This window comes from Lethenteron reissneri, chromosome 20 (assembly GCF_015708825.2).
Source record: "Lethenteron reissneri isolate LAM-NWPU_2019-01 chromosome 20, ASM1570882v1, whole genome shotgun sequence".
Taxonomy (NCBI): Eukaryota; Metazoa; Chordata; class Hyperoartia; order Petromyzontiformes; family Petromyzontidae; genus Lethenteron; species Lethenteron reissneri.
This window is the reverse complement of record NC_083798.1, coordinates 16,232,983-16,246,718: the sequence shown is the minus strand read 5'-3', so window position 1 is coordinate 16,246,718 and position 13,736 is coordinate 16,232,983. Positions and strand designations below refer to the sequence as shown.

At 51.1% G+C, this 13,736-nt stretch overlaps 1 protein-coding gene across 1 annotated transcript in view; it reads left to right on the top strand.

Moving 5' to 3' along the window:
• The window catches only part of GLI2 (GLI family zinc finger 2), an 87,052-nt gene that overhangs the window by 59,538 nt on the left and 13,778 nt on the right, over positions 1 to 13,736 (top strand). Inside the window, 10 exon segments of the mRNA XM_061555151.1 lie at positions 3,535 to 3,622; positions 3,624 to 3,744; positions 4,234 to 4,301; positions 4,303 to 4,501; positions 7,424 to 7,595; positions 7,597 to 7,638; positions 8,565 to 8,736; positions 9,643 to 9,756; positions 10,206 to 10,295; positions 10,297 to 10,365. Coding sequence (XP_061411135.1) covers positions 3,535 to 3,622; positions 3,624 to 3,744; positions 4,234 to 4,301; positions 4,303 to 4,501; positions 7,424 to 7,595; positions 7,597 to 7,638; positions 8,565 to 8,736; positions 9,643 to 9,756; positions 10,206 to 10,295; positions 10,297 to 10,365 — 1,135 coding nt within the window.

Genomic DNA, 13,736 nt, shown 5'->3' with positions numbered 1-13,736 from the left:
TATATAAAATGTCATTTCGTAATGCGACGAACACTGCTCTAAAATTGCAAAACGTTTCGAAAAGGTCACTTCAAGCGATGTCCGAAGTAGCCACGATTGGCTCACGGTGACGACATTATCTCGCTCTATTTAAGAACGCAAGCAGGTGGATTGCTTCACTATTCTTGCAAATCGCCCGATGATGCTGGATGCAATTACTTGCGAAACGTCGTACTCAAATTGTAAATGTGGTGCGTTTACTCTCCAACACACTGGTGGGCTGCAGTAGTAACTAATTGGCACATTTTTGCTTACGTGACAAACCTTACTGGTTGTGTCGGGTGGTGGAGGGTTACGACACATTTATATTTACCCAATAACCTTTATTATGAATAGCCCTGTGATGTCTGCTTTTGGGGACCACGCTCTAACTCGAACTGTTGCGCTGCTGTGCGAGCGATCTGAATCGATATTTCCAAGCATGGAAAAACAAAACAAAGGAAGAAAAAATATTTGTATTAGCTTGTTGGTCTCCAGTTGTGTGTTGCCATGCCTCCCTGAAGCCGCAATGATTTCCTTAAGGAGGTTCAGTTGGAGGCAGAGCACACTGGAGTGAGGACACGAGGCGTCGCTTCATGCTCCACAGAAAACACTTCGCTGAGCCTGTGTGGCTTTCTCTGTTACTGATGCCTTATGTTAATGACTATCTAAGATGGGCACTGGTGGGCCAGTGATGCCCCAGGAACAGCACTAGGATCTGGGTCCATGTGCCCATGGTCAATCAATGAACCATGAGGTTCAATGGGCTCAATCCGCCCCCTCCCCCCCCCCCCGCTCCTTTTCTGAGTTTATCATCTTCACCGGTCATGATCTATCTACTGTAGGATGAAAGCCTCTCCATGCTGTCGCCATCTCATGATCCTGCAATGTGACACTCATGGCTTAGACTTTGACTAAAACATCTTTATTCTTACGTTTTGTATTTTCAACGCTGCGATATGGCCGGGAAGGTGAACCATGCGAGTGGTGTCACAGTGCACGTGTCTCCTGTTCACCCTGTGACATTGCGACTGGTTCCAGGATCATCCCAGCTCTAGGTTCATGGATCAGTATGGGAACGTCTATTGATTAACCAGTGCTGGTGGTACACGCTCTGAAATTAAATTATCCAAGCATCTCCGTGCAAGTTCCTCTTGAACAGGAGTCTTGTTTTTTAATGTATGAACTGTTTTCGCACCGTACGTAGCCAACCGCGATAATTGGAGGTACGAGGGAAGGACATCAAGCTAAACATAAAAAGCAGTTCTCGAGAAATGAGATTTCAAAAGAATCCACAAGGCTTTCTTGAATACACAAAACAGCGTTATCATTATATGGTGTGTTATAAAGAAGGACCGTTGCCTTAAGTGTGACCTGTGAAATATTTCTATATTATTTAAATATATTTTAAGATATTTTATTTCTATATATAATTTTAAGGCAGTATTATTGATGAACGTGTTGGGTGTTTTTGTTGCTAAACTGGAATTGGTATGGACAGAGTAGGAAACGTGCAATGGGAGAGTACGTCCACCATGAAGATGAAGTGATGCAATCCGCTCGTGTGCAGTTGCCAGGTGGATTGTTGCGTTGGGAGTGCGTGAGTGCATGACAGATGGCAACGGCTTGGGAAGGCCATGATACAGCAATCGAGATATCATGGCTGATGATGAACAGTCTAGGCTGTAGTCCAAATGTGATATTTTGGACCCCATTCTGGCGCAACTTCTATACCAACACGGCTCCCACTTAATTTTAGATTTGAAGCTTTCGTGACTGCAAGGATTCATACTCTTACGTTTTTTTCGGTAAAGTCACGTAAGTAAAAATAAATTAAAAGTTAATAAAAGTAATAATGGAAATAAAATAAAATAATGAATCACGACGTTTCGGAGGCAACACAAGTCTCCGTCATCAGGTGGGACCGTCACTTGATGCAGTAATTTTAGCTGTGATGGTCCCACCTGATGACGGAGACTTGTGTTGCCTCCGAAAAGTCGTGATTTATTATTTTATTTTATTTCCATTATTACTTTTATTAACTTTTATTTTATTTTTACCAACGTGACTTTACCGAAAAAACCTAAGAGTATGGCTCTCACTGGCCGCGGAGATGAAGGCCCCATGTATCCTCGCGTAATAGCCTTCAGCAATTTCGGTCGGTGTCAAAACGTCCAATCAAACTGTGAGGCACAAATCTGGCTGTCACTGCCGTGGGTTTCAGGCAATTTCCGACACGGGTCAGAAAGCACGGCCTGTGACTTCATCCTAACATCGGGTGGAAAGAATTCCCAACAAGAGTCTTTCTTCAAAGTCGTGCCATTTTTTTCAAAATATGTTTTTGAAAAGTGTATGCGAGGAATGTGACTGTGTTGTTTTTGGTGTGCTCACAAATGGCATTTCTACGGATTCCATGGATTGGGGATTTTGAATGCTGCTTCACAGTGGCACATGCGTTGTTGGAAATTAATATGAAAATGCTTGAAAGAGTATATACCAACTGGAGCAAAATATGTTAATCCGGTTTTAATTACCCTTGGAATATTTTCTGCTCAATCTTAAAAACTATAATCCATCTGCCACACGAGTTATTTTAATATGACTACTAATAATGTATAGCCCTTTGTTGGTCCACTTCTGGTTTGAAGGCTTTCCCATGCCGTGTCAGTCGTGGGCATTGCTTGACCTTACTTCACCACCCCGGTCAGTGCAGGTTGTAAAGATGGGGAAGGGAGCATAGATATTGGCGCATTGTACAGTACAATAATGGATTTTGCTACATCCGCCCTCTGCCATCACACATGTTACATCCACGTCATCAGTCACCTATGCAAGCTACGATCCAGGCTGCAAAACCTGCTTGGCTTGCGAGATCTGTCGAGACAGGGGGGAGGGCCTTTGGGATGATTCAGTCGCAGGCGAAACGCAGCGTCACGCGACACTCAATCGATTCCACTCGCTGCGACCTCGTCTTTGTCACCTGGAGCTGCGTCGCGAGGCACGGCCTCTCGAGCTCGTGGCGTCCTCCTCGTGAAATCTCGCGTTGGAAGTGTGAAGGTCGTTGTCGCCCCCGATGTCCCTAAGTCCCGACTGCGTCCGGCCACCCCCCTCCTCTCGTGGCGCTGTGTCAACCGTCATTCCATCGGCACTCGACTCCTGGCCATGCATTGTCGTGAGTGGTGTGTTATTTTACGGTACTGACAAAAAACTGACTTTTAATATCCCGGAAAGACTACCTTGACAAGAGGACCATCCTGGAAAAACCAGGACAGGTGGCAACCCTATGACCTACGGGCACATGAGGCCAACTACTTCGAAATGGCTGATGATTGATATTCATCCATCACTATGGGAGAATATAGTCCACACCAATCGGTACCGGAGTGGAATATTGTTTCGACCTGGCAAGGGACTCCTTTAGAGTTGGTCAACGCGCTCCTTGTTTTTCGCATTTAACCCCCCTCCCCTGCTTCCCTCCCCCACCTCCACTATCCCCCCCGGCGGTCATGGCGGCAGGGCCCCCGTGATCTCGGCGAGCCCGGTGTTCCCGGACGTGTCCCTCCTGCGCTTCTCTCCGCACCACGCGCCCGTCCTGGAGACCCCAGTTCGGCAGCGCCCATGCGCAGGCGCTCGTGGGGCCCTATGTGGACCAGTACCTGCGCTCCGTGCATGGGAGCCCATCCTTGTCTGTCATCTCGGCTGCCCGGGGACTCAGCCCCGCGCATGGTAGTGTAATTGCTCACTCGCTCGCTCGCTCACTTAATGGTTCGCTTCCTCGCTTGCACATTCACCTAACTCGCTCACTAATTTGCTTGCTCACTCAGAAACCCACTCACCTGTCTCAATCATCCACCCACCAACTCACCGATTCACTCACTCACAAACTGACTTACCAACTCGCTCACTTGCTCGCTCACCCACTCAGTTACTAACCTGCTTACTTGTTACAGCATACACTCGCTCCCTGACTCACTCATGAGCCCTCTCACTCAATCGCGAAACTTACCAAATGACCCACTTACCTGCTCGCTCACAAGCACACTCATGCGTCACAGCCCACAGGGGCAAGAGCGGAAGGTTCCCCTTCTTTCAATGTCTTCTCACCTGGCTTAACGTAAAGAAAACAAACGCTGCCGCGACATCTCGTCCCGATCTAGGTTCATGATTACGCCTGTGGCTCATCGACGCCCCCCCAATCTCCCTTCCTTGCGCCAGCCCCCCATGACGGCCTGAAGGAGCGAGGAGCGTACCCCTTCCCGACGCCGCCGCCGCCACCCCCCGCCGCCGCCGCCACCGCACCCCGCGTCCGCCAGCACGGCCGCCGAATATTACCAGCAGCTGGCACTGATGGCGAGCCACGGGGGGGCGGGCTACGCGGGCGGCTTTCTGCCGCACCACGCCGCTGCCGCCGCCGCCGCCGCCGCCGCTGCCGCCGCCGCTGGACCGCCCCCCTCCACGCTCGACTTCATGCGCCACCTGGAGAGTAAGACGCTGGCTGAGCCCCACGGATATTTTCTTTGGCTCCCGGCCTCATTTAAGACGGGCCTTCTCAACTCCAGGCCTCACGATCTCCCATGGTCCCTTGGCCGTACGATGACCATGAACAAAAATAACTCTTAATCCATTGCTGGACAAGGGCCTCCCCACTTTGTGTCGGTCACAGGTGTCGGTCACGACCAAGCTTCACCTCGCTGATGAATGATGGTTGCAGTAGGATGGCGGCCCAGCACTGGTTCAGAAATTGCTCTCCACTGATGTTAGCAACCAGTGGCCCGGATTCGAACTTAAAGTTACCGGGTTCATAGCGCAGCGCACTAATCATTGCGCAACTGCTTTACAAATATGCAAATTATGCTAGTTCACACTGTACACACCTGATAAGTGGTAATCAAAGAGAAGGCCATACCATGGGTGGGGGAGTGGTGGTCAAGAGGACTGGGGTTGAGAAACAGGGGTGTAGGAGACACGCGGCGGTGGCGGCGGCTGCTGATTGTACACAACGGGCGGGAGGAGGGTTGTGCTAATCTTTCACCGGATTCCAAAAGCTATTTCACGACACTTTCCCCGCTCTTGGATGTCGTCCCTGCTGGGAGTCAAGGCATTGATCAGTCCGCTCCAAATTATTATATAGAATAACAGTCTGAATTTTTTATGAAGCATATAAATGCGACTGCATCTCAAGATGCTTTGTAAAAAAAACTTGGGCATTATTACATTCTGGTGTATAAAGATGATTTTTAGTATTTTGAATGAAGGGGAGGAGAAGTTAGGAGGAGCAGAGTAGATAACGGTTTCATCTCTGTAGCCAAAACTTAAGTTTTTCCATGGAATCAGCTGAGCAGGAAACAATTCCTGGGGAAAATTACTTCTGTGCCGAGCGAGACTTTCGAATTGATGGTAGCGGTCAATCATAGGCAGACGGAAAAGAGGTCTCATAGCCTGGACTTTAAATCAAGGGTCTGCCCTCCTCGTGTAGTAGGTTAATTGCCACCACCAGCCCCGTCGAGTAGAAATTACCGTAACGATTGCTTCATCGCTCCAGGGAGCGTGCATTTCACAAATGAAAATGCAATTTGTTATTTTAGAATTATTTAATCCTTTCAACCTATTATAACATTACCATAAAACAAAGGCAAATATTATACACTAGTTTTCGGCGGACCCACGATTTTTTGGCAAAGGCTATTTGGGCGGGTAATAAATTATCGTGAAAAATAAGCCAATGTGGCAGGTATGTGAAGCGTGGCATTTTGGAGTGCTTGGCGCCAGCTCTCCGTGCATAACCCCGTGCATTTCTTTCTGTAACCAATCACCTCCGAATAGCGTGTTCCTGCCACGAATTTGAAATCCTTAATATTACATCCATTCCCCGCGTGACAGGGTCATACATCTCAATCTGAGCGAGCAGACGCGTGGCCTGCCTTTACCCGCGTGCATATAGTCGCTTGGCAAGGGGTTTCCCCCCCCCCCCCCTTTTTTTCTTTTCGGGGCAAGGAGATCGGTGGAGACGTTGAGAAGAGGAGGTGGCGTGGGAGAAGTGGTGGTGGTGGTGGGGGGCGTTGGAGGGTGGTAGTGGGGGGGTGGAAGTCTTTAGGAGTGGTGGGGAGAGGCAGGCGTTGAGTTCGGCTGAATTACGCTGAATTAATGATGGAGGCGTTCAACCGCTGCAACGCGATCGTAAATCAAGTGGTGGGGGGTGGGGGGGGGGCCGTGGCGCGGGAATGCCGGCGAGCAGCCTGGAGTCACTCAGCCCGGGTTAGCTGACGTCGTTATTAATACAATGCAGGTGGCGCGCTCTCTAATCGCCCCTCGCATTCCCGTGGCCCGGCGCAAGTCGCTGGGACCCCGGGCGCAGCGGTGGGAACGCTTACCTTCGTTTGTCATAACTCGAGCGCGCTGCGTTTCCCTCGCGGAGTAATCGGTTGCTGGCACAATACCGCACGCCGCAATGCGTGACCTTAGCTCGCAGCACTCGCTGGGCTCGGCCCGCAGGGAAAGTTATGATGCAAGATGATGAATGCATTAATACCGAAACTAAATAAACGTTATGGTGAACATAAAGGCAGGAGTTGATGATTTGTGGGTCAATTAATTAAGTTGATAAAAAAAGCGAAGTTATGAATTGAAGAATAAAAACCAAACAATTATATTTAAGTAAAATGCGTCTTGTTTATTCAAACTTATATTTAGTTTTACATTGCAATATAATTATCAAGAGGGAGGATTAGCATTTAATAAAGGCAGGAGTTTATCATTTGTGGGTGAATTAATTAAGTTGATGAAAAGCAAAGTTACGAACTGAAGAAATTAAACCAAATCAATCTGAGTAAAATGCCTTTTAATTCAAATATATATTTAGTTTTACAATTATCAAGAGGAAGGATTTCCATCTAATAAACCTTTACCTCTCCTAGCAAAAGCTTCACCGAGCATCAGGGCTCAGTTTTCACGTCGGTCCTGTTCAGGACATTTGGCAATTTACATTGTGGATTATATTCTAAATGCAACCAACCGCATGTCTGGACGCTGTTGGAAATAGTGGGATATGCATATCGCGTGTAAAGAGGCATGGATTTATATTTATTTATTATTGATCAAATTTGCAAACGTTGTGTCTTAAGTGTATTCACATGTCGGCATGTGTGGGTGCATGTGTTTGTAAGTGTGTGCACATTCGTGGCTGCGTGTGATTATACGCGTGTTCACACAGTCCTTGCGCTTGTGCATTTCGGTGCTTGCACTGCACTTATTTGTGCTCCCGTGTGTTTGCGCGTGTGGCTGCACTGTGCGTGCGTCTGTCCGTGGCTGTGGGTGTGTTCGCGTGGCGTGCCTGCGCGTTCTTGCCCGCGCCTGCCCGCACGCACGCAAGCGTTGACTGCCGCCCCCTGAACTTTCCGCACAGCAGTGGCATCGCGCTACTCGAGCCCTCGCCCCGGCAGCATCGGCGCTCGGCTCAGCCGCAAGCGCGCGCTGTCCATCTCGCCGCACTCGGAGGGCAGTCTGGACCTGCACGCCATGATCCGCTCGTCGCCCAACTCGCTCCTCGCCTTCCTCAGTAGCTCGCGCAGCAGCTCCGCCTGCCAGTGGCTCCTACGGACACCTGTCGGCCGGCGCCGCCAGGTGCGCTGCACAGAGGCAAAGTTCTCCCGCGGGTTTAGACGACTTTGGGCTGTCGGGGCAAGTGCTGTTAGCGATCTCCTGGTGAAGGCCGGCACAGCGAATGAGAGGGCACCACGCTTGGCCACCTAATGTCTCAACTGGTCCCGCCCCCTCCATATCCCCTCGCCAATCTGCACTTACCAGTGTGGTCACACACAACCACCATGAAAAGAACAATATGAGGAGGCATTCATCCAGCAGTGGATTTCTAGAAGTATGTAATTTATAGAAATATATTTAGATGTGGGATGCTGCCGTCATGCAACGGTTGGCACAGAGGTGTCATCGTTTGCAAATCCCCCTCGCCCCCTCGCCCACCCAGCAGTACGAACAGGGGGCACCACCACAGCTCGTCATGTCAGTAGAACGAGTATGGTGGGGTATGGTGGGGTACGGTGGGGTACGGTGGGGTACGGTGGGGTACGGTGGGGTACGGTGGGGTACGGTGGGGTATGGTGGGGTAACGTGCAGGCTCCCCGCCACCTCTCTCAAGACGTCTGGTCAGGAGACCGAATACCCTCGCAAAGGGCTTTCTCTCTCGAGATCTCTCTTGTGGAGGCCCTTCTGCCAGCAGTGGCGTGATTAATAGCCGCCAGGGCTGGACCGCCTCTATATACAAGTGGGATCATTCACAGGCCTTCGCAGTCTCATATAAACCAGGTTGTCACGTGCAGCGACTTTGACAGGCTCGGTCCTGGTCACCAGTTGTACGATAAATCCCGGTTTTCACTTCAGTCAAATGAACCCGCGGATCTAAGGGGCTAAAACGTATAAACATATCGGATGATTGATATGCGGGCGAGCTGCTCTTCGCAGAGCGCGCAGGAATGCCACGTCGCTAACCCCCCCCCCACCTCCCGCTCCTAATGCGCCGACTCTCGCCGCAGTCCCAGCCTGGGTTTCGCCCACGCGGCCACGCCAGCGGCCTTCCATCACATGGTGAGCCGGCACCGTTCGGCCTTCGGACACACGCCGCCCCTGCCGCACCACCCGGCCGCCCGGCACGCGCTCACTGGCCTCCCGCCGGCGCCGCCCGGCGCCTGCTCCGAGGCCATGGAGGTAGCGAAGAAAGAAAACACGAGTGTGGAATTTGCGGTTGAGTGTCTAGAATTAATCCGAGTGTGGGAACCGGCGGTCGACCCGGTGGGTAAATATATTGGTGGTGAACGGATGTCTCAAGACCCGAGGGGGTGGGGAAAGGGTGAGGAGGGGAGGGTGGGGGGGATGGGAGAATGCGGCAGAGAGAGGGGATGTAAGCAGTTGTAATCTTTATAATGAGCAGGTAAATCTTATCAATATTATAAAATATAAATTTTTTTTTATATTTGTTTCAATCGTGGCCCTACCCGCCGCTAATGTTGAATGGCCACTGGTGGGAACGTATGCCCAGACATTACGTAGTAACATCCACCGTCATATGTCAACCCACAGGGACCTTCCTGGCACATTCCACCATGTGAGTTTCCCTTGCTTTCCCCCTAGCCCTTGACAGCAGTTGTCAGTCGCTGCTGCCAGGAGGCCCATGACTGTGACCTTGACCTTCTCCACTCACCAAGTGCTCACAACAGAGAAAAGCAGGGTCAACCACAGAGAAGAGAGACACATGACCACAAAGTCCCAGCAGAGAGACACTGATGGACTGGGTCAATCATAGAGAAGCTCGAGACACACGATGCTCAGAATGCCGTAGTTCGTGCTTCCATATCATGCATGCAGCCACACCACATTTCACTGTGAAGGTTTTACACAAAGTCACCCCATCGGTATGCCAAAACCTTACAGGGAGTATCATTAATAAAGGATTTGAGTTATAGCTTCATACCACATTTATTGGCGGCGGCTCCTGCCTGCATACGATGTGGCGGCGCTTGCAATTGTGCTCGGCGTGACGATGATGACATCGTCCGCACTGAGCCTCGTTGAAGACCGGCGCTCGCCTCTCGCCCTGATATTGATGTCATGCAGAGCAAGCCGAGCGGCGAGATGGCGGTGAGCAGCACGGGCGACCCGCAGGCGTTCACCAAGCGCTCCAAGGCCAAGAGCGAGGCGGGGGCACTGGCCTGCGCACGCGCTGCACAGGTCAGGCCACGTCCACAGCTGCCGCGCTGTAGACGTTGGGGGTGTCCAACTTGCGTACGCTTCCCGGTGGTTATTAGATTCCCAGATGCAGAGTGACTCGTGTTTACACACCGCACCTGGTATTCATTTCAGTGCGAGCTGACCTAGGGGAGACCCAGACTGAATCTCGCGAAAGCTGTGTACACCACAAATTTGTGTATTTGTTTTTTTATTTCGCGGCGGTCACGAATCTAACTCGAGTAGCCGGGTTCATAGCACGGTGTGCTTACCACCGCTCCATCCATCGCACATGACATTCAGATTCGGACATGGGCAGCAGCGCACGCGAACACCAAATTTACGGCATCTCGCCGCACCTCGGCGCACATTTCCAGTTACCCGCTGTCCCTGGCCAGTGTGGTCATATGATCGCTAAACCCTGCCTGCCCGTGCGTTATCTTCGTCTGCAGCACCAGCAGAGGATGCAGCAGGAGTTGGAGCAGAGTGGACAACTGGAGGACGACTGCGATCGCGACGAGCTGAAGCAGGAGCCCGAGGCACTTGTACGAGACGAACTGCCGCTGGGAGGAGTGCGTGCGCGAGTACGAGACGCAGGAGCAGCTCGTGCACGTGAGGCCCCGGCACCGCGCGCCACAGACCGCCGAGAACGCCGAGACCGCCGAGACTGGCGAGACCGGCAGGGCTCTCCATCTGCGTTGTTCTAATGCACCACACAACATATTTGGTGCGTGCTGGCGGAACTACATGCTGTCTTATTTCGCGCATGTACATGGCGTCTTGACGTTATAGCCTTTGTACATGACCGCTAACGTGTATCCTAAACCTCGTATCAACTGCTCTTGCATGTCTAGTCTGTTGCTATCTCATCCCACTCTGTCTATGGCTCAAAGAGCTATATCTGTCAGCGGGCTGCAGCTCAGCGGGCCACTTCAGGAGCCTTAGTGCGACCGGGCCGACACCCAAACGACTTGCTGTACTTGAGAGCACGGTTTATGGTTCGATTCAAACTTAAAATGTTAGTGGTGCCTGCTCTGTGCTCTGACCCCCGAGCCATTTGGCTACCTAATTCTTTAGTAATTTTTTTGTGTAACTCGACAGGAGCCCGGTACAAAGCAAAAAAACCGTGACCACGCAGAGAAGGGGCACACAAACTCCACAGACAAAAGCCCAGGGCTCAGTGCTCCTGAGTTAAGGAGGGGGGGGGGGGGAAATTGGGTTCACTGGCCCATCCAGGTGGGGACCGCGAGCGCAAGCATGAGAGTTTATATGCGGAGGATAGAATGGTGGTGGGGGGGACAATTTTCAGATAAAAAAAATGGACATGATAATACGAGCCGCGTCGAACCTGACCAATGAAACTTGACGGATGGTGTTAGCAGTGCTGTGTTACAAACATCTCCATCTTGGACAATAGAGGGCAGTGCATAAAATGCATTTGTTGTACTGTTCGTTTATATGCTTCCGCATCTATGCTCCTCCACCAAACCCACAGCATGACGTGCGGAGCCCAACATCCAGCAGTGGATCACAAAACGGGCAGTACATGTAGACGCATAGTAAAGAAAAAAATAAATACGGCGGATAACATTTTGGGCATTGGCTCTTTCTCAGAGCAGTTAATGTTTAAATCTGATACGCTGTTTACTGTTTGTGCGAGGAATGCGATGTCTTGAAAGGCACATGCCCTCGTCCCGCACTGTGCCCTGCACCCTTACGATTTCTCACCGCAAGACCTTTTAGTGCGGTGGGGAGTATGGGAATAGTTTCGTAAATTAACTGTGTCAGTTTTTCCTCTCGTTTCCGCGCTAAACATGGAAACCTCGCTGATTGCGCCGGTGCACATTTCTGTACACGAGGTCCCGTGGGACGGCCACTATTAGTGTGCTGAATATTTATAGGACTACATGGGCACTCTGATACACCGGGGACATTGTGAGGAAAAAAGTATACACATTGGGTACATTTTCCTTGGAGAGAGTTTAAGGCAGGATTTCGGGATTTCAAATGGATTCCAAGAAGACTTGAGCTTTCTTGTTGTGATAATGGTGATTATCATTCTTGTGAATTTATTTGTACACTGTCGTTTATAGAAGAAGAAAAAAACTGTCACGAGCGTTTTGAGTCGAGCACTTTGAAGCACAACACACAGGCAAACAGCATCCTTCACTCACTTGCGTAACCATCCAGTCTTCAGGCGGTGTAATCGCACCAGGGCCAACAGGTCGGAGGGGTCACAGCACGCACCTGGCTATGAAGATGGGAATAGATGGTCGTGGTGGGGGGGGATGGGATTGCCCAGGCAGCCCCATTTCATTCCTTGCGCCAGGGCCCATGCCAACCACGCTACGCCACTTGCCTTCCCTCCCATTGCCAGTTCCCCTACTCTCAGCGAAAAGCGCGTGGGAGGCTGTTTTCTCAAGTTTCTGCGCCGTGTACACACAGTGCCATCTGCTGGACACGATCCTCGGCGGAATGAAAACCAACGGCAACTTCGGAGCGAAGTAGAAACAAAAGCCACCGTGCTGTTGTGTCACGCTCATTTGTTTTCTTTGGAAATATTTAACGCTAGCTCCTGCCCACGGGCCTCCGCGCCTGCAGACACTACGTTACAGGGCGAGCCCTCGCGCTCCCCCCGAAGCCCCCTGGCATTTTAGGCGTTCGCGTCGGTGACGATTTGTCACCCGGGCAGGCATCAAATGCAAGTGTTGCCAATTCCATAAAGCTGAGGGTCGCCAAACAAACCCTCAAATGATCGCTCGGCAGACCTTCTAAAATTCGTCAGAAATGTCATCAGACAATGCAGCAAGTATTACATATCATAAGCTGATGCAGGACCCAAAATACGCTCTATGGAATCGCTCAAAAATCTGCATGATGTTGCAGAGAGGCGCTAGATTTATCGCTGTAGTCACTTTGGCAAAAAATTCTCAAGAGGGAGACGCAAAAAGTTGCTAGATCTAGCGAGTTGGCAACACTGGCCACAGTGAGTCGAGACTGTCCGCATACATGCACAAGTGTGCGTTTCATGGTCTCACTGAAGCTAGGCAGATTAACACAAGGAAACGAGGCCGGGGCAGCGAGGGCGAGACCACTGACCTCTGTCAGCCTCCCTGGCGTGTAAAGCATCATTGGCTGTAATAACGCAACACATGAGCCGACCCCTGCCACCCCCAGGCTGCTCAACCCCTGGCTGCTCAACCCCTGCACAACACGCATCTCCCACGGAGAGGGGGTTAAAAGTAGGGGAAATTCTATTTTCAGACGCTTCTGTCACTGCAGATTTGCCAAATCTAAATTCGGCTGTACCTCAGCCCAGATACACCGTCTGCATCCAGGCCAAGTGTGCCACGTTTAGATTTGGAAAATCCACACTGACAAGACCTCAAAATAGATCGGACCTGCTTCTACACAGTCCAGCTCCCACGCATCCTTGACGAGGGGTTTCACATTACGAGCCCTGTCGGAGTATGATCTGCCACTCCGTATCAGTCGGTTCAATTGTCCCACCTTTGTCAGGTTGGCAATCTAAACTTTGGGCACTCTTTTAAATGATTAATTCACACCCTCCAAGTCTGTCGTCAGCGCCGTGCCCCAGAGCTTCTCGGTAAGAAGGACCCATGCAAGCGGTGGTGATTTCATAATTACCGAGCGAGCCCTGCCAATTGAGCGGTGGCGAGCATGGCCCCCGGTACCCACTCACCGAGTCTCAGTGAGAGATCGCACAGCCCACAGGCTAATTTGTTTTTTGGGTCACTTGCTGCGCCCAAGCCAGCGGAGTCGAGTTACGTGCGCGAATGTGAAATTGTTTGGGAGCGAGCAGCACCCCCCACCTCCCCTGCCCCCCACCAATCCGCTCTCCCATTCATCCCACTGTAATTACCGCGTGCCGGTCAGCTGTCGGCAGTTTTGTTATGTAAAGGGCAGTGCGCTGACAGTGAGTGGCTTGTGGGTAATGTTACAGGCAACGCAGGTTTAGTCTC